Source organism: Octopus sinensis, linkage group LG4 (assembly GCF_006345805.1).
Source record: "Octopus sinensis linkage group LG4, ASM634580v1, whole genome shotgun sequence".
Taxonomy (NCBI): Eukaryota; Metazoa; Mollusca; class Cephalopoda; order Octopoda; family Octopodidae; genus Octopus; species Octopus sinensis.
Genome location: NC_043000.1, coordinates 73,484,773 through 73,511,119, shown reverse-complemented (window position 1 = coordinate 73,511,119; position 26,347 = coordinate 73,484,773). Strand labels below are relative to the sequence as shown.

The 26,347-nt window shown below is 35.3% G+C and overlaps 1 protein-coding gene across 7 annotated transcripts in view; it reads right to left on the bottom strand.

The window, feature by feature from the left end:
- Window positions 1-8,961: 8,961 nt before the first annotated feature.
- Window positions 8,962-26,347, bottom strand: part of LOC115210414 (cyclin-D-binding Myb-like transcription factor 1) — a 145,798-nt gene continuing 128,412 nt past the window's right edge. For 6 of the 7 annotated variants that reach the window (XM_036502147.1, XM_036502149.1, XM_029779013.2 and 3 more), the window contains 5 exons: window positions 23,974-24,126; window positions 14,066-14,256; window positions 13,073-13,235; window positions 10,640-10,743; window positions 8,962-10,151 (listed from right to left, as the gene is read on the bottom strand). In XM_036502147.1, coding sequence (XP_036358040.1) covers window positions 13,116-13,235; window positions 14,066-14,256; window positions 23,974-24,126 — 464 coding nt within the window. In that variant the 3' untranslated portion in view covers window positions 8,962-10,151; window positions 10,640-10,743; window positions 13,073-13,115. Of the gene's footprint in view, window positions 10,152-10,639; window positions 10,744-12,730; window positions 12,786-13,072; window positions 13,236-14,065; window positions 14,257-23,973; window positions 24,127-26,347 lie in introns of all 7 variants that reach the window. The other variant, XM_036502148.1, reaches the window with a different exon arrangement.

Genomic DNA, 26,347 nt, shown 5'->3' with positions numbered 1-26,347 from the left:
CATCACCACGTGATTTTGGGTCGAGAGTGAACTTTGCAGCATCCACGGATCTTGTCAGTGGCCCTCAGCAGGATGTCCCGTAGACACCTCCAGTTGTCTTCTACATCATGTGAAGCTATATCCCCTTCTATTTCGTCAAAGGCTTCAAGTAATATGTCTCTAAATCTCTGTCCATTTGCAGGATCTTTAAGCTTCCTGACTCTTCTCCACCATGCTAGTTGTCTTCTGGGCATCCATTTAGCCCTGATCCTGAAGTCACTAACTACTAGTCTATGTTGTGGGGTACATTCTTCGCCTGGGAAGGTGTTGGCATTTATAAGCAACCATCTTTCCCTTCTTCTGGTGAGGATGTAATCAATTTGACTTGTGTGTCTGCCAGAACAGTAGGTGACTGGCAGGTTTTCTAAAGTTAGTATTGCAAACCATAAGATCATTTGCATCACAGAACTCCAGCAGCCTGGTTCCCTCCTCATTGCGAGGGCCAAAACCGGCATGTTGTCCAACATGTCCATTGAAGTCACCAGCAATAAAGAGGACCCTGTCATTCGTCAACGCAGTAGTCTGTAAGAGGTTGTCATAGAATCGGTCTATCTGTCCACCGGGTAGCCCTGGCTGAGGGGTATAGGCTGAGATAATGGTTGCTAACCTATTCTACATATTTAATTATATTCAAATACTTTCCATGTCACAATTTTCTTCAACTCATACGACGATGTCTGTTATGAATCATCCAGTATTACCAATTTTCACAGGAGATATCGCTGTCTGGTTTGCCAGCAAACAAACACAATTCAGACCAACAGCAGCTCTACATTTTACTTAGCTCTATACCATTAACTAGAGAATTGTGAGATATTATTTCAGCTCCACCGGCAGATGCAATGCATTCATCAATTAAAAATGAAGTTTTAAGATGAACCTTGCTCTTTTCCGAAAAGTTTTGAAAATTTCTCAACGACATGCATTTAGGAGACAGAACACCATCGCAAATGCTCAGAAAAATGTGGCAGCTCACAGTGAACAACCCCGCTGAAAGTAAGTTGCTTAAACAATTATTTTTCTCCAGATTACCACAGTATGTTCAAGATATGCTCGCCCATTTGACCAATATTGGCACAGTTGACTAGCTTGCAGCATCGGCAGATAACATTTTGGAGTAAACAAAATCCACTCCAGAACAGAACAACTTTCATTGCCAGTTGCTACAGTTTCCTCTGAATTCAAAGAATTTCGTGAATCTACTTAGAGGATTATAGATAAGCTAGTTGCAGAAGTTCATCTCTTATGAATCAACTGAAGTTCTTCAATTCGTTACCATCGTCGTTCTAATTCCCGTTCTCCCAGCAGATCAAAACCTTTTTGCTGGTATCATTATAAGATTGGTTCTGCAGCTAAGAAATGTATTTCACTTTCAACATTTAAAATTCAGGAAAACTAAAAAGCCGAACTCCGAGCATGACTGCAGTTCCTGGCACATTTTCTCCTAGTCACGCATTTTACATACTAGATTTCGAGTCTAAGAAGGAATTTCTAGTGGATTCCAGAGCATCCTGCAGTTTATGGCTGTCTAAATTTGTCAAAGAAAAACTTTTTGCTTCTGACATATCTCTTCAAGCAGTCAACAGCACTCCCATTAAAACTTTTAGTGAGATTTCACTCACACTGGATCTGAATCTTAAATGAAATTTCCAGTAGTGGGTTTTCATCATTGCTTACCTTCCTCACCCAATTTTAGGAGCTGATTTTCTCCACCATTTTTCACTATTAGTGAAAAGAAAGAGACTTATCGATAGCAGTACACAGTTATATGCTTTAGGAAGATATTTCAGTCCTACTTCTGTTAGCCCATTATATTTTATTGCAGATCAACCAGACAAATATCAAGCCTTGCTTCAATCCTTTCCTGAATTAACAAATTTAATTTTCAATGTCAATGCTTCAACACATACTCATCATATAACCACCAATGGATCTCCTGTTTTCTTGTGTCCTAGACGTTTACCAACTGAAAATCTCAAAGCTGCTAAAGCAGAGTTTAGCCACATGCTCCAGCTTGGAATAATTCATCCTTCAAAGAGTAACTGGTCATCACCACTCCATTTAGTGAAAAAGAAATCTGGTGATTGTAGACCTACTGGTGACTATAGATGACACAACACTATTACCATTCCAGATAGGTATCCTATACCACATATTCAAGATTTTGCATCTTCTCTGCATGATTGCATTATTTTCTCAAAAATAGATTTGATACAAGCATACCATCAGATTCTAATAAACCCAAATGATATTCCAAAAATGACTCTTACAAATCCATTCAGGTAATTTGAATTTCTTACCATGCTCTTTGGGTTAAGGAACATCACTAGTACTTTTCAACGTTTCATTGATGATGTAATACATGGATTAGATTTCGTCTATGCCTATATTGACAATCTTCTCATCACTAGTTCTTCCAAGAAAGAACATGACATTTATTTGAAGCAACTTTTCGAAAGGCTTTCTCAATACAAAATTCATATCAATGCTACCAAAAGTATTTTGGGTGTGCTTTCTTTCACTTTCCTTGGACACACTATTGATAAGGATGGAATTAGGCCTTTTCCAGAAAAAGTTGAATCTATCATAAAAATTCCAGTTCCTGTTTCATTAAAACAGCTCAGACAATTTCTTGGATTAACTAATTTCTATTGATGTTTTATACCTTATTGTGCTGAAACATTATACCTTCTCAACAAATTACTGCAAAACTGCAAGAAGAGAACAGAAAAGATCACTTTGATGTTAAACAGAAACTCTTGTGTCTCCATGTTAGCTCACCCCATTCCTGATACAAAAATTTCTCTTGTAGTTGACGCGTCTGAAATTGGTGTCAGTGCAGTCATTCAACAACTCCACCATGGCAAATGGCAACCTCTAGTGTTTTTCTCTAAGCAGTTAAAACCAGCTGAAACTAAATATAGTGCATTCAATCATGAACTGTTAGCTATTTACCCCTCAGTTAAACACTTCCAACACATTTTGGAAGGGAGAAACTTTGCAATATTTACAGACCATAAGCCGTTATCATTCTGCAAGCCAGATAAATTTTCTCCAAGAGACATTCGACATTTGGATTACATTTCACAATTCACGAGTGATATCTGATATATTCCAGGTTCTGAGAACATTGCTGCTGATACTTTATCCTGTTTACCTGTTAACACGTTATTTTCAACTGCAGAAATTAACTTGGATGAAATGCCAGAAGATCAACCATCCATTGATTTGAATAATATACAACAACCAGAACTAGTTCCTTTTGACCTCCAATTTTTTCCTGTTGCGACATCAAACAAACATATCTTTTGCAATTTTTCTTCTGGTAAACTTCACCCTTTAGTTCCTGAAAAGCATCGCCATATCGTTTTCTCAGGACTACACAATATTTCACATCCAGGTATAACAGCAACACTGAAGCTTATTTCAGCTCGTTTTGTTTGGTTGAACAGGCATCAAGACATAGCTAACTGGACCCGTACCTGTGTCGATTGTCAAAGATCCAAGGTACATAAACATATTCGTGCACTGTTAGGTACTTTCTCCACCCCAGATGCATGATTCCAGTACATACATGTTGATATAGTAGGACCTTGGCCTGCGAGTCAGGGCTACACGTTTTCATTAACTTGTATTGATCGTTTTTTCAGCTGGCTAGAAGTTATTCCATTCACAGATATCTCTTCTCAAACTGTGGCACAAGCTATAGTCACAGGATGGATTTCTCATTTCAGAACACCTGTAAAAATAACAATAGATCACGGACATCAATTTGAAGCTAAACTTTTCCAGGAACTAACCAAGATTTTAGGAAGTAAACACATCCATTCCACTAGTTACCACCCAGCTTCGAACAGTAAGATCGAAAGCTTAAAGCTGCGTTGTGTGCTTCTGCTGATTCATCTCGATGGATTGAATTTCTTCCTATTGTTCTCTTGGGTCTCTGCTCTTCTATCAAAGAAGATATTGGATATTCTTCAGCAGAATTACTTTATGGTTCTTCATTGACGCTGCCTGGTCAGATGGCTGTTCCAGCAAACCCACAAATTTTGTTGAATACTTGCGTGATTATATGTTAAAGTTACCACATATGAATACCAGAAAACAAAACATTAAAACATATTTGCCTGAGGACTATTCTTCTTGGACTCATGTTTTTGTTCATAACGATGCTGTTAAAATCCTTTAACAGCACCGTATTCAGGACCCTTTCATGTGCTTTCTTGTATAGATAAAGTTTTCACTTTAGACATTAACGGGAGTAAAGACACTATTTCTGTTGATAGACTAAAAAGGGCTCACATTGAAAAAACTATTTCGAACCCCACTACAGACAACACACACACACAGCATTACAAATGCATCCTTTACACACAACTTCACAAACTCTGACTACCAAAAGTGGTAGACATGTGCATTGGCCCAAGAATTTAATAAACATTTATTACATTTGAACTGTGATATTGTTCCTATTGTTTGACATTTTATGATGTATACATTTTTGTTATTTTCATTATTGTATAACATTACCTCTGCCTAGGGGGTGTGTAGTGATCTATGTAGCTAAATAGTTGAATGATCTCCCTTGAAAGAAGGCTTACAGAGTAACCTCCCTTTATTAAGTTTCTCAAAGCATCTGTGTCATGAGATGTGATTCTTAATTATTCAAGAAGCTTAGTATTTCTCTTGGAAGTTTATAGAATGTCTAGCACTCTATTAATAAAAACAGCTCGCTAACCCTGCTCTTTGCTTCTTAGTAGATTAGACTTAGAGCCAATTATGTCATTGCTATGTCTGTCTATTTCTCTACACCACATAACTGTAAACCACCACTTAGCTGCTATTTCTATGTTTCCTATCTCTGAACTTTCTTGCATAGATTACTTCATTCAAGAAGATTCTACATTTTGATTATGTATCATCATCGACCAGTAAATAAAATATATTTTCATGTAGTAAATATATAAGTTCTTGAATTGATCTTTCATCTCTATATGAACTCTTGTAATAATATACATGCAGCAACATCAACACCTAGTACTGAATATATATTCCCACTACACTTTCATTTCTTTCTTCTCATTCCATTTTTTACATCAACCTTCTTTGAGTTTTTCCTTCTCATTTTTTCTCACAGTCTAGCATCATTGTTTTTAAAATATATTTAGTACATAAACAGAGCTTGAAAGAATGCTTGGAGATACATGGGATATTTTATAAATATACCTAGCTAGGGTATCATAAAATCATGAAACTATTGGTAGCTCTTTCAGTGTATGTATTAAATTGAGACTTTATTTATTTACTGTAACTACTCAGCACTATATTTAAATTATAAATTAAATACTCTAAAGTGAGACCATATGTTTTGCTTGTTCAGTCTCTGGTTATATATATATATATATATATTATATATATATATATACATATATAGACATATATATACACACACATATACATATATAGACATATATATACACACACACATACACATATACATACATACATACATACACACACACATACACATATACACACATACACACACACACACATATACATACATACATACACACACACATACACATATACATACATACATATACATACATACATACATACATACATACATACATACATATATATATATATATATATATATATATATATATATGTCCAAAACGTAATTTATAAATGCATGATAATAACTTCTAGCAATAGCTTTCTTTATTTCGGTTGTTCAGTAGATCTTAAAAGACGTCTTAATCATTTTTCCTCTTTTAGATTCAAACATAAGGCAGGTTGCACAACACTATCTAGCAAGATTTGGGAACTAAAAACAAATAATATAGAATTCAACCTAAAATGGGATATAGTTAGAAGGGCGCAACCTTATAGAAATAGTAGGGATGGTTGTCAACTTTGTTCTATGGAAACTTATGAAATTTTAAAACATCAGAGTAATACAAATCTGTTGAATAATCGTCTGGAGTTGGGAGAATCTTGTATACATTGCACAACCCGAACGTTTAAATACTTTAAATAATAATTTTGTGAGTATTCCTATATTTTTCAGATTTTAATTCTTTATAATCAAATAAGAAGAAATATACCAATACTGGCTTTCAATTTAACATTCATAGATGACTATAAAAACTTCACTGCAAACTTGAAATTGAATTTTTTTCTAAAATTAATCTAGCTTTAAAATTAATAAGGCTTTCCCCCAGTACTATGCCTACTCATAATAATAAGTGATAGCTTTTCTTCTCTTTTTTTCTCTAAATTACACTCTCTGTGATTGGGATTGGGACCATTTGACATTGACCTAGTTCTCTCATCAAATAGCAGTAATTGGCATTTATTAGTGGCAACTGCTCTCTTCAACATGAATTCCTTTTATGGAGTTCTGAAACCCCCTTTACCCCATTTCTACAATTAAAACATCTTTATTGCTTCTAACCTTACAGCAGTCAGAACAACCAGATCTTAGTCAGTCAGTGGACGGACTCTACTACCTCATATGTTCTTAACATTTAAATCCACATCTTTGTCTATATATCTACCTTCTCTATAATGTTGCCACTTGATTTGAAAATTTTTGTATTAATGGAAAACCTCTATATTTGGCTGATGAGTACTCAGCATCTTAAATCTGTTGTAATACTTACAACATTTAATAAAATGATGTAGTACGAAATGATCGTACCAAATTACCAGAGTCATTCTTGTTGCTTATTTTGATTATTTATATATATATATATATATATATAATATATATATATATATATATATATATATAATATATATATATATATAAATGCTTGTTTTTATGTTCATTTATAATAAAACAATTTTACATTAATCTGATGGGTTACTCTATACTTTTGCAGAGTACAAATTTATGATTCTTATACAAGAATGTTGCTGACAGTGATTTCAAGGTTTTGCCCAGGTAAGCCAACATCAGATTGCAGTGCATTAGAGTTAGTCTTGCCTTTATATAGTTTCTGTTCAGTTGAAATCACCTTTGATTGTATGAGTTTGAGTAGGGTGGTAATTAGGTTTTTATGGGAAGGTTTTTTTTATCCAGCATCCTTGTTTTTAAAATATATTTAACAGATAAACAAAGCCTGGAAAATTGCTTGGAGACACATGGTGTATTTTATAAATATGCCTAGTTAAAGTATTATAAAAACATGAAACTATTAATAGCTCTTTCAGTATGTGAATTAAATTGATATTTATCTCTCACTGAATGGAGTATTTTTGTTGATTCTACCTATATTGAATCTATAAACTATATACCTCTAAATATGTTGCCTTCATCATCATCATCGTTTAACGTCCACTTTCCATGCTAGCATGGGATGGATGATTTGACTGAGGGCTGGCGAACCAGATGGCTGCACCAGGCTTCAATCTTGATCTGGCAGAGTTTTTACAGCTGGATGCCCTTCCTAACACCAACCACTCCGAGAGTGTAATGGGTGCTTTTACATGCCACCAGCACGGGAGCCAGTCAGGTGGTACTGGCAATGACCTCGCTCAAATCTTTTTACACATGCCACCGGCACAGGTGCCAGTAAGGTGATGGTGGTAACGATCACGCTCGAGTGATGCCTTTTACGTGCCACCGGCACAGAGGCCAGTTAGCCGCTCTGGCAACGATCACACTCGAATGTGCTCATAGCACCCTACTAGCACAGGGCTCAAGTGCCAGTAATGTGACACCGGTAACAATCACACACAGATGGTGCCTTTTATATGCCACTGGTACGGAAGCCGGTTAGCTGCTCTGTCAACGATCACACTCCTATGGTACTCTTTGCACCCCGCTAGCATGGATGCCAGTCTTTGAATTTGATTTTGATTTCGATTTCACTTGCCTCAACAGGTCTTTGCCTGTTCTATATTTAAGAGATGAAGAATTATGTACAATTTTTATATTATTTACATTTGACAGATATTTGTCCTCATCTTGTTTGTTGTTAACACGTTTCGGCTGATATACCCTCCAGCCTTCATCAGGTGTCTTGGTGAAATTTCAAACCTGGGTTCTCATTCCTGAGGTATTTTTCGATGTTGTTGTTGTTGTTATTATTATTATTATTATTATTCAGGTCACTGCCTGGAATTGAACTCAGTATCTTGAGGTTAGTAGCACACACTCTTAACCACTATGCCATATGTCCGTGGGCCACGGGCATATGGTGTAGTGGTTAAGAGCGTGGGTTACTAACTCCTAGATTCCGAGTTCAATTCCAGGCAGTGACCTGAATAATAATAATAATGATAATAATAACAACAACAACATCAAAGAATACCTTAGGAATGAGAACACAGGTTCAAAATTTCCCCAAACCACCTGATGAGGGCTGGAGGGTATATCAACCGAAACATTGTGTTAACAACAAACAAGATGAGGACAAATATTCGTCAAATATAAATAATGTAAAAATTGTATGTTGTTTTCTGCTGCAAATTCAATTTCCACATTGTTTGGCATATAACTATGTAAAGTTGAGTGACTATAAGAATTCTAAAAATTTTATACACACTATTATGGATTTATATTACGTGGATTACTCCTTAAAAAATATACCTACAGCAATGAATAACTCATATCTTAGGAAAGCGGACGTTAAATGATGATGATGATGATGATTAGGATGCTTCTAGGGAAAGTATAAGACCTCATGAGATGGAAGGCTTTATTTTTTTGATGTTACACTAACATCTACTTTCACAGAACATTATGATTTAAGGACATATAAATATCCACCCTAGATAAAAGATTTAGTTCCTTTTGAGGTATACCCCCTTGATTTAGTAACTAATATAAGATTTTGTAAGTACTACAACCATTTTTAAGCTAAACTAAAATCTGATATTAGAAATTTTAGAAATTCTAAAAACAAATTCTGTATGAAGTTAATAATGATTTATGTGATAAATTGCTACACAACAACATTTTGATTCCTGCCTTGCTGCATTTACTGCATATCATGCAAAATCTCATTTCTGATATAGGCCAACTTAGTTCTGATGGGCAGGGATGAATCATAATGAATAAATGGGCTCCTGTATTCAGCTTCTCTGTAAAATTTAGTGGAGATGAATGTTCTCTGAGATTTTGAGTTTGAAATCAAGCAGATGTAAGGAACTGGTGTTATTGGGGAACTCCACATTTGATTTTATGTATTCATCAACATTGTTGAATATATTGTATATTTTAATAACCTGCTTGTGAGATGATGTTAATATGCGGATGTCATCCACATACTTGGTAGAAAAAGCAAAGGAGTATCCTGTGTTGTAACTGGTCCCTGTATATGATGGTCAGTATACCTGACAGTAATCCAGAGATTTGTTTGTAAATGGAACCCTCAGAATGGAAGGTGTTTTCCATTATAGTAGTTAATAGTTTATGGATATCTGGAGCCGTGTGCCTAATGCAGTTAAGGTTATGAGAGGAAGTAATATGTTCAGTTAGTAAGTTGACAGCTGGGGTTGTAAGAGGGGTGTTATATAGGAAATGTTTTAAGCTAAAATGGTAGTTACTTTTTCCTAAGCACGAATAAGTTGAGACATCATAGTTTGTTGATGACTTTGGTGGAGCTTTCAACATGTCTTGGAAAGGGTTGAAGTAGTGGCTTGAGAATTTTAGATAGAAACCAAGGTATTTGAAAGAAGAGTCTTTTAATACTAGAGACAACAGGTTTAATTTTGGTTTATGTGTTTATATGAGGTAATAGAAATGGGGAGTATTCTGTTCCTTGTGTCATCACAAGTTGCACTTAATCTTGTTCACGTGTCCTCTCTCTTCACAGATGTTTGTCAAGTAGGTGTTTAAGGTAGCCTTGGGCTGGTTAGCATGGTTTTTAAGACTGGATACCACTCCTGATACCAACCACTTTACAGAGTGTACTGGTTCTCTTTTTGTGTTACCAGTACCAGCAGGGTCATCAAGTAACTTATAAAACAAAAACCCCACAACTGGAGAGAGCAGTATTGAGGGTGGTGGCTTTGTGTCAGTTGATGAGAGGTTAAAAAGTATAAAAGAGGGATAACAATAGGTTTTGTTGTAGAGGAAATACACAGTACCTCAGCTGGAAAAAAAAAGGAAAGAGAAAATTAGAGAGGAATATGTATAGAGAGAGTGAGTTTAAGTATGTGAATATGCATGTGCCTAAATCCATGCTTATGTTTACCTATGCGAGACTTATTGCATCTATCTGTGTGAGTGTGTGCACACATGCACGCATGGGCATGCGTGCGCATGTGCACACACACACACACAGGCATGTTTTTCAAATGAAGTATGAAAAGAGTTTTGAAGCTCCAAACTAGGTGAATTCCTTTGTGAAATTCAGTGATAGGTCAACATTTCTTTACATTTAAGAAAAATATCTGGTTTCACATACTACAGTAAAAGCATAGCATAATTGCTATCGTATTTAGTTTATCTATTGTGGTATTATCATTAAGTTGAATCTGAAATGTTATCTTGATTAATAATTTATTTACATAATCAAATCTTCCTGATGCCTTTCCTAAACAACTCTGCAGAATAGTTCTATAACGATAATTTACTTACAAAACTGCTTTTGTTTGGATTCTGATCTGAAGTAGCTTTCTCTTCTTGATGAAGTCCACAAAAAGTTTGAGAAATAGAACCAAGTTGATTTTAACAGTGAAGATCTGAGAAAAAGTAAACCAAAAATGTTATAGAATCACTGAAGTTACTGATTCAACAATATATGAATATAATAAATATTGTAACAGTATATAGTAAGGATATAAATTCTAATACAAAGCATCATCTTAGAAATCCTATCATTTATAGGTGTATAATCAAACTCCTCATGTTGTAAACATTCTCACTTTTCTCGTGTCTCAGTTCAGGCATTTTTTTTTTTATATATATTATTACCCCTAATTTCATTCTCAATCTTCTGTCAGTTTAGTCTATACACATATAACTAAAACATAAATGCTTAATGCCAAATGTGGACCAAGTCCTTCTTTTAATGAAGTTTTCATCACTTGTGGACCTTTTTTATGATTTATCTCCTGAAAACTGAAAGCATGATTACAAATTACAGCAGTATAGTGTTTCTGAGTGTTAATCAATGTTTAACATGTTAGTCCAGATATTAATTTGATTCCGGGAAATAATTTTGCTCAATACTGGATCACATAATGTTTTCAAAATTAAGCTATGAAGATATAATATATCAGTAAATAATCCAGTAAATAAAATTTTCAGCATCATTCACTGAAATTGTAGTTTTAAAAATTTAATCAAGAGAATGCATCAACAATATGAAATATCAAAATCAAATGTTGTCAGTATTCTTAAAAGCATAACATTTTAAAATTCTTTGAATAGATTAAAAATGGATTTCAGAGGACGATAAGCAGATCTAATTAAGAGCTTCTTTCTAAATGAAAAATGGTGGGTAGTGTTTGTAGCCCATATAAGTGCTAAAAATTTGTGATATTAGATGATTAGATTTAGCAGTGGTTAACTTTCTTAATATATACAACACTGGGTGGTTATCTTGTAACAGAATACTTGATATAGATTGCTCACTAGCATCTGCAGAAACATCTTTATCAGATAAAAATATATGTAATAAGATTCTCAGCAAGAGCATTCATTAAATTATCAAATTTGTCCAACTCGACATTCTTTTGCTTAAATTTGAAAATGATTTAGTAATTCCTTAGCATTTCAGCAAATAATGATCACACAAATTAACTAAAGAGGACAAACTCTTTCTTGTTAGAGCAGAGTATTCCAGAGAGCTTTCCCAAAATTGTCACATTTGTGACAGTTTTAAAAAACAAAATTTCTTGTCACATATTAGGGTTTGTTAGCTAAGCCAAATAAAAAATCTTTTCTACTCTAGGCACAAGTCCCTAAATTTCTTGCGGAGGGGCCAGTCGATTAGATTGACCCCAGTATGCAACTGGTACTTAATTTATCGACCCCTGAAAGGATGAAAGGCAAAGTAGACCTCAGCAATATTTGAACTCAGAATGTAAAGACAGATGAAATACCAGTAAGCATTTTGCTGGGTGTGCTAATGTTTCTGTCAGTTCACTGCCCTTGTTTATTTGGCTCACCTAAGCCAAATAAATAATGTGAAATCTATATAGAAAGACACAAGAAGTTTAAATGAAGAACACAGTTCTTGAGTATTTGGTGGAATGTTTGATCATATGCCATTTTTAAACCTCAATGTTTCAGTGCCTGCAACTTTGTCACAGTTCAAAGTGCAGCATCATGTGTACATGGTAGAAAACTGCACAATTTTAAGCATTTTCTTAGCTCTAGTTGGATGCTTCTCTAAAATGTGAGTCCACACACTTTCCAATTCACTCTCTTTAGATATAAATAAATTCTGATTGTTTTCCTACCAGAGACAAAAATACTTTTTGTAGATGAAACAAACAGATATTTGAGAAATGCACATGTATTTTCCTTTTGTTATATGATAAAAGATTAAAAAAAAGTTTATCATGCACTCAGTAGTTATGAAGAATATTTTTTTAAATGTTCGCTTTTTGTCTCTAGATCACCATTTTGTCCTTTATTGTGCAAATTTTACCAGCTGATATTTCTTCATTTACTTTAAACCTTTAGCATTTAAACTGGTCATATCTGACCAAAATATTCTACCTGCTTTATATTCAAACTGGCCAGATCTGACCTCTCATACCAATATTAAATGTCACTCTTAAAAAAATAATAATAAATCTCTGAATGAGGGCTACAAGCTACAGTAACACCCACCCTTAGTGGTTAGCCATACTGAGATGGCAAGTATACCTCACATTAAAAAAAATAATTATATCATTAAAATCTGAAAGTTATGAGGTAATGCATGATTATAAGATAATGTATGATTAATTCAAAACAATGTGAATAAAAGACATTTGAGAGTAATATAAATGGATATGCTGAAAAGTGGACATAAAAGGATGATGATGAGTGTGGTTTTAGTAATTTAAGTAAACACACCTGTCTCAGCTGAGAATATCTCCAAGATATTTTAACTTTAGACTTAGTCTGCAGAACCAAGAGAAATCACAGTGTCAGAGCCATCTTCAGAGGTTATGATATCTGTAGGTTGAGGGTTAATTTGAACAGTAACATTTTCAGTTACTTTTGATCGATGGCTTGACTATATAACATAAGAATTAATGAGTTATATTTTAGAATTTCTTTATAATATAAAAATGACAAAAGTACAAAATTCCTCTAATATAATTTTTTAGTCAACATCAAATTGTTACATCATTTTATATAGCTATAGTGCTATCTATCCAAGGCAAAAAAATTAAACAAACAAATAAGAGAACTGTATTAAATAGCATACAAATACTTGATAGCTTTAGGCTTCAAATACATAAAAAGATTGAAATACAAAACATAAATTCTCTTTAAGCAGACATGTGGTATTTGTATAAACATATTGCCTTAGTGGTAGTTAGTTAAAGATACAGATAAAAATTCCAGTAAAAACCTCAAACAATATCTGGAAATGCAACCAGATATGTCAACAGATCATAAAAGAGGCAGTTTAAAGAAAACAGATATGAGAATATTAAAGATCATTGTTAGAGATAAAATTATATTGTAAACATAGTAACATTGTAAGACTGCCTGAACCAAGCTTGCAAGGAAAAATATAAAACAGATGACGAAAACAATGATCACATTAACAATAATTAAATCTCTGTCAGTCTTTTAATAGATGAAAGTTTTATAGACACTTATTTAAGGTTGATCATAGTCTTCACACTTAAGAAGGCAAAAATATGAAATGAGAATTGATTGATATTCAAGTGATAAAGTGACTAGTGCAAATGCTCTCATAGAGATTGTGATGTACTAGAGCTGATTGAGAAAAACTACTATGTAAGATAATTATTAATATGATTAGGCAGTGTGCATCCAATCTTTATATTACTTTAACTTGAGAGTGGGGGGAATGATTTTCAAAGAACCTGCCTGAGAAACTGGTAATGCATGTACAATAATGTTATCAGTTGTCATAGTGTTTCCTGTCACAGAGATAGCAGAATTGTTTTGTGACTGTGTAATGAGAAAGGCACTAGAACTGGTGAGAGCCAGTTGATGTAGAACTTCATAAGTCTGCATTGCTCCATCACTGGTCACCTCACTGCTGTCCACTTGGGTGGCTAGAGAAACATACAAATTGATATGACAATTATATTGGAAACAAAAAATTACAAAATGGATTTCAGAATTGAAATGAAAAATATGTTAATGCTTATGCAAAATACTTGCCACTTTATTTTAGTTTCAGAAAGTTGCCTAAGATATGACTTCTCATTCAAAAAGCAACTCTATTTCCATTAAAAAGAAACTCTGGCAGCCCAAATTTCCCATTCAGAATAAAATGTAAACTCATTTTTGTCAGACTAACTTATACAATATATTGTTCTAATGAATTTCTTTGCAAACTGATACTAAAAATATTATTTTAAACCATCACTAGGTGGATACTGCAATAAGTTTCCAAAGTCCTAATAAAATCTAATTAAGCTCAAGGTGGTGCCCCAGCATCATTGATCTCAAAGGGGATAAACTGAACAAAATACAATCTTTATATCCAACTTAATATGAATATCTAGTTAAAATGCTGAATATTATTGTATTCACCTTGAGAGGTCCTCTCATATAGATGCATGGTGCATAAAAGCACCATTGAGTCAATATGGTGCAGTATTCAACATTCTAACAACACATTCACGTTAAGCTGGATATAAAAATTGCCTTTTGGTACTAATATTGCCTCTGTTGCTAATAATAATTTTTTAAATAAGTCTTCTGGCTATTTGCACTGATATTCTATATACTGAGGTAGCAAGATTTGGCTGGTATGCAGTCACCAAATGCTTGCCACTGAAGAAGTGAAGTACACTGAAGTCATGTGATTTGGTACCCATACCAGATGATTCTCATATGCTATGATATATGTCTATACTTTTATGCACCATGCATCTATTTAAGAAGACCTCTCAAGGTAGATACTGCAGAAGTCAGTGTTCCAACAAGCTATCCATGTTAAGATAGATATAAAGATTGCCTATTGATACTAAAACTGCTTCTATTGCTAGTGATTATTTTTTTCAACAAGATGTATTTAATCTCATGCTGAAAATTTCATAGGGGTTCAAGAGAACTGATGCATTGAACCCATCAGAGGAAAACGTATTTTATAATGTATTTTCTACTTACCACTGGAAAGCTTGTAGTTGACTGAATCCATCACAAGTAGCTCAAATGTAGACAAAAAAAACCTTCTATTCTAATGTTAAGAAGTATGAAATGTAATAATGGATGCTATGTAGGCTGAAAACTGCAGGTCTCTATAAATAGTATATAAGTGAACTATGAAATCAGTATTCTATTATGGGGTTATAAAAAAATGCTCAGCCAGCACAAGCATAAATCAAATCCAAATAGATAGTGTAAGACCTATGTCCAAAAACTGGTACATGAATATATACATGCATGTGTGAGTGTATATGCACATGTGTGTGTGTAATTTTGAAACACAAATTGCTCATTGGTCAGCTAAATTAACGGCTATTTTTAATTGGCTTGTAATCCCAATTTTCACTTATCCAGTGAAATTGGATATAAACTGATAATGATGTAGCTTAGTTAATAACTACATGAAATATATGATCATGCATTTGAAGGCTGCCAACCATGAAACATGTGATCTATTGTGACATCTCTTAACCAAAATATACAGTAAGTATAGTTCATGAGTATGTAACAAGGATAAGATGATCAAAAGTTTTTTAGCATGTGAACATGGCAGTCAACCTGTTGCGTCCTTGGAGTCAGGATCTCTTCCATATATGCGTTCTTACTTGGGTTTTTGTATAATGGACAGTTTTGTAATTTCCAGTTGATATAGTATAACTTTTATTCAAGTAAAACGAGTTACAAGTTCTTTTCTTTGTTGGAATCCACAGTTATATTTTATTAGTTTAGTACCGAAGGTCCAAAATACAGTTAGAACAGCGGCAACAAGGTTAAGAGATAAAATGGCCATTTCTTTTGAGCAAATGGAAATGCTTCTTGAATGTCAGCAGAAACAATCTGACGTAGCACAGTTTAACCTTATTGAATTATTAACTCAAGAGTTATCTATCTACTCAAACAGTGACAAATCTGACACCTTCAAATTCCATTACAGAATTTATTTTTGACCCAATTGCTGATTTATAGTTTGTACATTTCAAAGATACATTTTGCCTTGACTGTTTGAATCATGACACTCAGGTGAAAGTCAGATTATTATTAACCAAGCTCAGAAACAGATCAACTATATACTACCAAAGAATCTTTGAGACATTGGTTTCAACGAAACAGTTGAAACACTTCAGAAGATTTTTTAGTGGGAACTCATCTTTGTTTAACATTAGATACAACTGTTTAAACATTGTCAAATCCAAGGAGAAGAATTTTGTTAGCTATGCAGGTACAGTAAATCGCAAATATGAATGTTTCAATTTGAATTCAGTTTAATCAGTTTAAATGTTTAATTTTCATTATTGGTCTACAATTACCATTGGATGCAGATATTCATACTAAACTGTTATCACAGTTAGAACTATGGCCAGAAATGACTACACAGCAAGCCAGTGAAGAGTGTCAAAAATTAATACACTTGAAGCACAATAAATAGAAGACAGCAACAAGTGCCAAGTTAGGTTTAGAATCAGTAAATCAAGTGAAAACTAATCCCAAGGCATTACCTATTGACAAAAAAATGAAATTCTGGTCCTCTTCAGATATTATGGAAAGTTTTGCCACTACAACCAACACAAGTGTCAGTTATATCCCAAGTTTGGTCATAAGGAAGGTTTTTTATTTGCCTAATCATTCAAGGTATGCCCTCCATACCTTGAGTCGATTCATGAAAACATGTGATTTCACTATATAAATAATTGAGTTACTATGTAAATAATTGGTACCTGACCTCTGAGAATTTTTGGAGATTTTTTCCCACATTTTTTTTGACATTGATTTTCTGAATATATTTAATACTGACAAAAAATGGATACCAGTTTTATGCTGTCAAGCAGTGAATAAAAATTATTAACTCAAGAATTTTCAACAGAAGACATGGCGAAATCAAGCAACATATATGATGAACACAAAAACCACGTGGTGTGTAATTATGAATTGGATATTTTGATTTCTGAAAGTGAAACCAGCAATTCCAATGGAAGTAACAAAGAAAATGAACATGTATGTAAATGGAGTAAAAATTTGAAAACAGTTTTTCTTAATGATTTTTCTGAAGAGATTAGACCTAGTCATAGTTTTTTCCAGGAGATAAAACCATTAGACAATTTTTTTAATTATTTTTTCTCTTTGTTTGAAACAATTACTGTCAAAACAAATCATTATGCAGAATATAAACAAAGAGATAATTTATGGTCTCCCACATGTTTGGACAAAATCTGAGCATTGTTTGTGATCGATATACTTATGAGTATAAGAAAACTACCCAGAAATACAAACTACTGGAACTGTGATGAACCTTTTGGAGATCAAATGACAAGGACCCAATTTTTGAAATTATCGCAGTACCAAGTTTGCAGAGAACTAAGCTTTGATCCCTTATTTAAAATAAGACCTCTCATTGACTGCATTTGAAATGCATATAAAACATTCTACAAACCAAGGAGACACCTATCTGTTGATGAGGGTATGGTGGGTTACAAAAGTCAAGTATGTTTCTAGCTGTACATGCTTGGAAAACCCACACAATGGGGGATCAAACAAAGTTTGGAATATTTATCAAATGAATACTGGTACTGCCATGAGTTATTATGCAGGAAAAACTGCATGATTAACTCCCACTCTCCATTCCTATCCTCAGTGCCCTGCTCACTGGATTGCTACTTTTCCCGTCCCTTCTTTATATCCATGTTCCCACTAGCCACTGTATTTCCAACCCCCACTCCCTATTCCTGATGCCTTGACAATGCCCTGCCATGAATATTAATGTCCTCCATACCTTGAGGACATGCCCTGGTACTTGTCACTATTTATCTCTCTCTTCCTGACTCTACCATCCCATTTATGCTCCTTGTGAGTATATCCTTGCACTTCGCCACCATCTCTCTCCAGCTCTCTTTTACACTCTTGCTGTCTCCCAATCTTTCTCTCTCTCTTGCCCTCTGGCTGAGTAACCGTGTATCACTTCTACACCTGTTTCTGCCTTCTTTCTTGATCTCTCTCTCTCTCTCCTTCTTTTGCTCTTCCCTCTAGCTAGGTAACCAAGTATCTCCTTTACAGCAACACACCTGTTTCTGTCAGCTTTTTTGTTATCTCACTCTCCCTCTTTCTCTTTTTCTCTGGCTGGGTAACCGTATATTTTTTCTACAGCAAGACATCTGTTTCTGTCTCTCTGTCACACTTTAACCTTTCATCATCTGACATAAGATCATCTCCACCAATGCCCCCTCTCCTCTCAAAGATTCTTTGCTTTGCAACTTACTTGATGACCCTGCCAGTGTGGTGCCACATAAAAAGCACTCAGTCTACTTTGTGGGGTGGTTGGTATTAGGAAGGGCATCCAGGTGTAAAAACCATGCCAAAACAGATACAAAGTCTATAAATATATGGATAGATGAGTGGTTGGTGAGAGCTGTACAAGCCATGAACAGAGATATTGTCAGTAAGGTGTAAGTCAGCAATGAGTTTAGCAATGAATTTCATGTACAGGTAGGAGTTCACCAAGGCTTAGTTCTCAGTCCTCTCTTATTTATCATAGTCTTCCAGCCCATAACAGAGGAACTGGTTGCTCTTGGGAGCTCCTCTGCTCTTCTATACTGATAATCTTAGAACTCAGGTGTGGAAGCAGGTCTAGAATGAAAGTGCCTTATAGTTAATTTAGCAAAGACCAAATCCTTCAGGGAGATGGTCTAGCTTGATATGTAGATATGTAGCTTGATATGTAGAAAAGGTGTATGTAGAAATTCCATGTCTGTGGAAGATGTGTAGGCACAATAAACAGTAAGAAAGTACAGAAAATAGACTTCCTTAAATGCCCAGGGAGATACTTAGCAGTAGTAGATAGCCTCTGTTACCTAGGTGACCAAGTTAACAGAAGAAAGGGATGCTTTGAGAGAGTAGTTACTAGAATAAGAATGAGTTAGTAACAGAGGGCTTCTTACTCAAAGTGAAAGGTTGATTGTATGATGCCTGTGTAAGAAGAGCCATGCTACATGGCAGTGAAACACAGGCTGTGACTGCAGAAGACATGTGAAGGCTTGAAAGAAATGAAACCAGCATACTCTTTTAAATGTGCAATATCAGTGTGTATGTATGACAAAGCATAAGTGTTTTAAGAGAAATATTGGGTATAAGAGGCATCAGATGTAGTGTGCAAAAGAGAACCTTATGCTGGTATGGTCATGTGATAGATATGGATGAGGACAGCTGCACAAAGAAGTGTCAGTTTTTGTGGAGAGGACCTGTAGAAGGGGTAGACCCTGAAAGAAGAGGGATAAAGAGGTGAGAAATGATCTTCAGATTTTGAGCCTCACAGAGGAGATAAAAAGTGAGTGAAACTTCTGGGATTTGCTGTGCTTGAGAAGACATGTCAAGTTAAGTGAAATCATAGCTACCCACACATGCATGTATCTTCTTTATGGCCATGCCCCATCTTACACACACATTATCTGACATCAGTCAAAACTTCCCAGCCTGCTGCAGGCCCCATCTCTCCCCTCCACTAGCTGCAGGCCCCATCCCTCCGCTCCGCTCTCGCATTTGCCTATTCACACACTCCATGCCCTCTCAGTCTTCCTTACCCCACTCCCAGTTTCACCAATTTTCCTCAGCATCACTTGTTAGTCAGGTCTTCTATCTCTAAACCTATCCCGTCACACTCCTATGGAACATCCCCCTCTATTCTCTTTGTACTACTTATACTCCCCTGCTACTGTTCAGTAGGTAGGCACCTCCAACGCCATCTATTTCTCTCTCTAATTCTCCCGCATTCTTTATCCTACTGGAGTAGCCAAGTATCTCCACTGTAGTGAGACAAATATCTCTGTCCCTTTATTATACTCTAAACTCTCGCCTGGCACACAACCACTCCTCTTGGTTCCATTCCTTCTTTCAACTAAGAGGTCTTTGTCTTGCAAGTTACTTGGCAACCCCACTGGTGCTGATGCCATATAAAAAGCACTTGTGCCAGTGCCATGTAAAAAGCACCCAGTACACTTTGTAAAGTGGTTGGCATTAGGAAGGGCATTTGACCATAGAAACTATGCTAAAAAATAGCCTGGTGCAGCTCTCTGGCTTGCCAGCTTCTTTCAAACCATCCAACCCATACTAGCATGGAAAATGGACATTAAATGATGATGATGATTTATCAAATTTATCTTGTTTTTATTTACTTGCAATTCTAATTTACCTTAATCTATTTGTATTGTAAATCATTATTATATATGTTTCTGTGTATTTTGATTTTTTTCAACATCACCATAGAAAATGAGCTATTAGCTAATATTTAAATGATAGTTAAATTTTAATAAGGCTGCTGTAGCATAAAAGTAAAATAGAATGAAATACTGAAATTCATCTTTGAAGGAAACTAGAAAATAACCTCATACACATACTCATGTATGTGTATGAGTTTATTTCAAAATCAAAATAATTTTATATTTAGTTGACAATTACCTGTAATTAGAGTCACTTTGAGGCAAAAATTATGCAGTAGATTTAAGAGCCTTTTGTTAAATTGTGCTACAAAAATTCACATTCATGAGGTATCAAGTTGTTAGATCAGGTAATGAAGGTCACGGAGAGGGTCATAGCCCAACTAATTAGGGAGAGAGTCAGTTTGGATGAGATGCAGTTTGGGTTCGTGCCAGTAAAAAAACACCACTGATGCTATATTTCTGGTAAGACAGCTGCAAGAGAAATACCTAGCCAAAGATAAACCTCTGTACCTGGCTTTTGTTGACATGGAGAAAGCCTTTGACTGGGTCTTCCGATCCCTTATCTGGTGGTCAATGAGGAAACTAGGGATAGATGAATGGTTAGTGAGAGCTGTGCAAGCAATGTACAGGAACGCTGTCAGTAAGGTGTGGGTTGGCAACTAGTACAGTGAAGAATTCCAGGTGGAGGTAGGGGTCCACCAAGGTTCAGTTCTCAGCCCCCTTCTATTTATCATAGTCCTCCAGGCAATAACAGAGGAATTCAAGACAGGATGCTAATGATCTTGCTCTAATTGCTGAGTCACTATCAGAACTAGAGGAGAAGTTTCAGGTGTGGAAACAAAGATTAGAATCAAAGGACCTTAGAGTCAACCTAGCTAAAACCAAAGTTCTAATAAGTAGGAAGGAAGGCAAACCACAAATACCTTCAGGTAGATGGCCCTGCTCAATCGGTTGAAAAGGCATAGGTAGAAACTCTATAAGATGTACCCAGTGTAAGCTATGGACACATAAGAGGTGCAGCAATATCAAAGGAAGGCTATCTGGGAAGATAGTTTTTGTATGTGGCAGATGCTCAGGAGCAATAAACACTGAAAATGTGCAGAGACCAACTTCCATCACATTCCAGAGAGAAAAACTAGAAGTAGTTGATAGCTTCCATTACCTAGGTGACAAAGTCAGTAGCTGGGAAGGGTGTATTGAAAGTGTAGCAGCTAGAGTAAGAGTAGCCGGGGCAAAGTTCAGAGGGCTCTTACCTCTGCTGGTGACAAAGGGCCTCTTGCTCAGAGTAAAAGGTAGACTGTATGACGCATGTGTAGCCATGCTACACAGCAGTGAAACATGGGCCGTGACTATGAGGACATGCAGAAGCTCGCAAGGAATGAAGCCAGTATGATCTGATGGATGTGTAATGTCATTGTGCATACTCGACAGTGTGTAAGTACCTTGAGAGAAAAGTTGGACCTAAGAAGCATCAGATGTGGTGTGCAAAAGAGATGACTGCGCTGGTATGGTCATGTGGCGAGAATGAATATGGATAGCCATGTGAAAAAGTCCCACACCCTAGTGGTTGAGGGAACCTGGGGAAGAGGTAGACCCAGGAAGACCTGGGATGAAGTAGTGAAGCACGACCTTCAAACATTAGGCCTCACTGAGGCAATGACTAGCGACCGAGACTTTTGGATATATGCTGTGCTTGAGAAGACCCGGCAAGCCAAATGAGACCATAACCTTGTGGTCTATGCCAGGGGTGTAACCAGCCTACTTATGCGTACCTTCCCTTCATTGGACACTGCTTGTGAAGACCTGTTGAGGCAAGTGAAATGGAAATCAAATTCGATGTGTGGCATCCATGCTAGTGGAGCACTAAGAGCACCATCTGAGCATGATCGTTGGCTAACTGGCGTCCGTGCCGGTGGCACGTAAAAAGAACCATTCAAGCGTGATTGTTACCAGTGTCGCTTTACTGGAATTTGTGCCACTGTGCAGGTGGCACATAAAAAAAAACACCATTTGGGCGTATTCGTTCCCAGTACCGCATGACTGGCCCTTGTGCTGGTGGCACGTAAAAGCACCCACTACACTCTCAGAGTGGTTGGCGTTAGGAAGGGCATCCAGCTGTAGAAACTCTGCCAGATCAAGATTGGAGCCTGGTGCAGCCATCTGGTTCACCAGTCCTCAGTCAAAACATCCAACCCATGCTAGCATGGACGTTAAACGATGATGATGATGATGATGATGATGAAAAATGTTAGAGTTTAAATTCACAATTATTTCAGAATTTAATTGACACACTAAGGTATGTATTTTGGTTAAAAATATAGTAATGATAGGATTAAATATTTTTACTTGTCTCAATGATGTTCCACTAACATGCAGAATATGTCTAAATATCAGCTGACCAGTCCTACATCCAGTGATTGTGATACCACTTCCACAACGGCTGCACCTTCAACCCAGTTCATAAAAATTATGAAAAGGAGAAAGGACAATACAAATCTCTGCTGAAGTCCAACACCTATGACATTCTTATATTCTAGTTACATTAAAATTTCATTGGCTTTATTATTAAATTACTCTTGTATATTATAAACTTTATGCTTTTCATTATGTTTTATTAAAGAGAAAATAAATAAAATACTTTTAACTAGTGAGACCTGTGGAAATTCCACAGAATGAAAAATATTAAGAGAAGCTATTTAACCCTTTGGTTACTGTATTTATTTTGAGATGCTCAGTGTTTCTTTCAATTACTTTAAATATAACAAAGAATTTAGTAAAATAACTTAGTTATCATTCAGCTAGTCTTAGGAACATAAATTGTGACTAAGGTTTGGTGGAAGATTTTAATTCAAAACTTATGAAAACAAAACATTTGTACACACAGCCAGAGCCAGTTTCAACCAGGTTGGTAATAAAAGGGTTCCCTCTTCTAAGCACTTTATATTTCTCTATTTCTCTCTACCTCTTCTAACCATGTAATTTCCGACTTCATGTCTTTAACATCTCTCTTTCTCTTCATCTCTCACTAACTCTCTCTCTCTCTATCTCTCTCTTAATGTAACTGCCTCCCCTGCCCATCTCTTTATCTGCCTTTCTTTAACCTCACCACCAGAGCATTACCCTTGGCTAAATATTGTATCCTAAACATATCTCTTTCTCATTACCTTTTCCTCCCATCCTACAGCATGTTATTAACACTTTTCTCTCATTGACTTTTTCTCTTGCTCTTCGCATCTAACCTCAACTAATCATGTGACCCATTTGGCCTTATTATGTCTCTTTCTCTACTTCTTCCTTCTTTCTTCTCTACTCACACTCCTCACCTCCCTCTCTCTCCACCTCCACCAAACTAACTAAAGTATAACAGGCAAATAAACAAGCAGATAATTATATAGATTGAATTGCATTTACCTGCCGCTTGAACAGGTACAGATATGGAGAATGGATTCTCTGGATTTGTGCTGTTCACATGTGGTAAATCAACTTTGGCTAATCGAAGATTGTTGTTGAGAGGATTCTTTAGTTGAACATTCAGATGTGTCACTTTCAAATAATTCACAAGAGCTGCAAAATTAAGATAATTCTATTAAATTTTTTTGGGCTTTGGAAATCAATAGGTTTTGCTTTATTTTTTAAATATTACAGATAAGCACAATGAAATCTTAACATTTACGAGAAAACACTGTACACTTTTGAAGCAATAATTTAAAAGGTATTTGGGTTTTTTTTTATATAAATTCACCATAAAAAGTACATTTTCATAATGAGATAGTGATTTGAGATGTTGTATAACCAGCTGAAGTAAGTATTTCAAGGCTGATTAATGAACTTTCCTCAATAATTGTGGCATGGTTTGGAATGACACCAGCCTCAATTACAATTAAACTGAAAGTATATAATTAAAAAGTTTAAAGTGTATTGTCAAGCTAAAACAAACTTATAAAGGATGCTGACTGCATATTTATTTGATAAAGAGTGGGTTTTATTTCCAACAGGCTCAACATCAGAAATAACAATAGGGTAAAATATTATGAATAGAAAAAACCAATTTGGTACTGGATGCTCTGGCAAAATACAAAATTTTAAATTTAAATTGTTTGTCTATTTAAAATACCAGCTTTAATATAAAAAATGTATTTAAGTTAAATACAAAGAGTTTTTGAATGAATTAGGAACTTATTAACTTTAGCTCTATTTTCAGTTTCAGAAAAATACACATTATATTAGGTGCATTTTAATTGAATAAATTATTGAAATTTTGGATGTCTTTCTCAGTGAAGGCTTAATAAATAATCTTTTAATATATTTTATTCCACATTCTGAAAACTTGGCATGTATATTCTACAAAATTTACATTTACTAAGATCACTTGTCCATAACTAACATTCTTAGTCCATGTTTTGTATTCATCATTATGATGTGTCATTTTAGTTGATTAGTTGAATTCTCTTTCATCTTCAAATATTCGCAGGTTTGTTGGATTGCATGGCATATCATTGATGCCAGCTTTACATGCATTTTCAATGGCCATTTTTTCTCTTCTGTGATGTAGAAAATTTTCAAGACTGTTGTAAAACATAAATTTACAGACTTAGGCAGAGAGAAGAAATAAAGACAGATAGCAAATAAATTTCTGAGCTGGTTAGCTGTCCCATTCATGGTCATTCTCAAGGAAATTCAATACTTAGTAAGCTGGCTTAAAACTTTTGCAGGTTACACTTTGTTACATTAAATCTTGTAATTCTGGCTTTATGAAGAAGCAATAATCTCCAATACAAGAGTTCTCCCTACAACAGATGGTATCCAGTATTTCTTTTGGCTGCCTTGTCATTCTTTGCCAAATTGTATATGATTACTGCATCATATAATATTCAGGGAGGTTGCAATAAAAGGTATTTCTCATTTTTGGATTCTTTGCATTTTCATGATAATAAGTTGTGGATTTAGTTGATTGAGCTAGCTGAAGAGCATTTTCTGTATTGTTTAGTTTAAAAATAACTTTTCTATGAAGACATTCTACAGAAGAATTATTTTGATTAATAGGGATTTTGAAAAGTCTCTAATATAATACAAATGATCCAAGATAATTGCAATTTTCATATTTAACCCTCTATCATTCAGATTACTTTGTCAAGTGCAATGCTTACTTATTCACATTGTTTTGAATTAATCATGCAGGCTCTACATATTTTATAAGGCCAGCATAGAAGAACTTGAAGATTAGCAACCAATGAATGAAAGCTGAAGGAGTATACATTTCAAAAGAGCAAAATTCAAGTGGCATCAGCCAATTCAAACCAATATCACTTCTGAAAGTTGAAGGAAAAATCTTCTCTTCTATGGCAGCAAGGTTAACTAAATATCTTACAGAGAATAAGTACTTAGATATGTCAGTTCAGAACAGAGGCACCCGTAGAGTACTGGGTTGTGTAGAACATGCTTCAATGATTTTGGGAGGTAATCCAAAGAGCTAGAGCAGAAAAGAGCAACCTTGATGTGGTATGGCTCAATTTGGTGAATGCCTACATTTTGGCCCCACACAAGATGATTTAATTAGCTCTTGAGATGTAACATGTTCCAAAGAATATTCGAGAAATGTTGAAGAAGTATTTTTGTGGTTTCTCTATGTTATTCACCACGAAAGAGTACACAACTGCCAAGATCAATTTGGAAGTGGGCATAAAAATGGGCTGTACAATTTTCCCTATGCCCTTTGTGTTGGAAATGGAGGTCATCCTGAAGGCAGCAATGGAATGGTCAGCTCCAAAAGAACTTTGGATGCCAA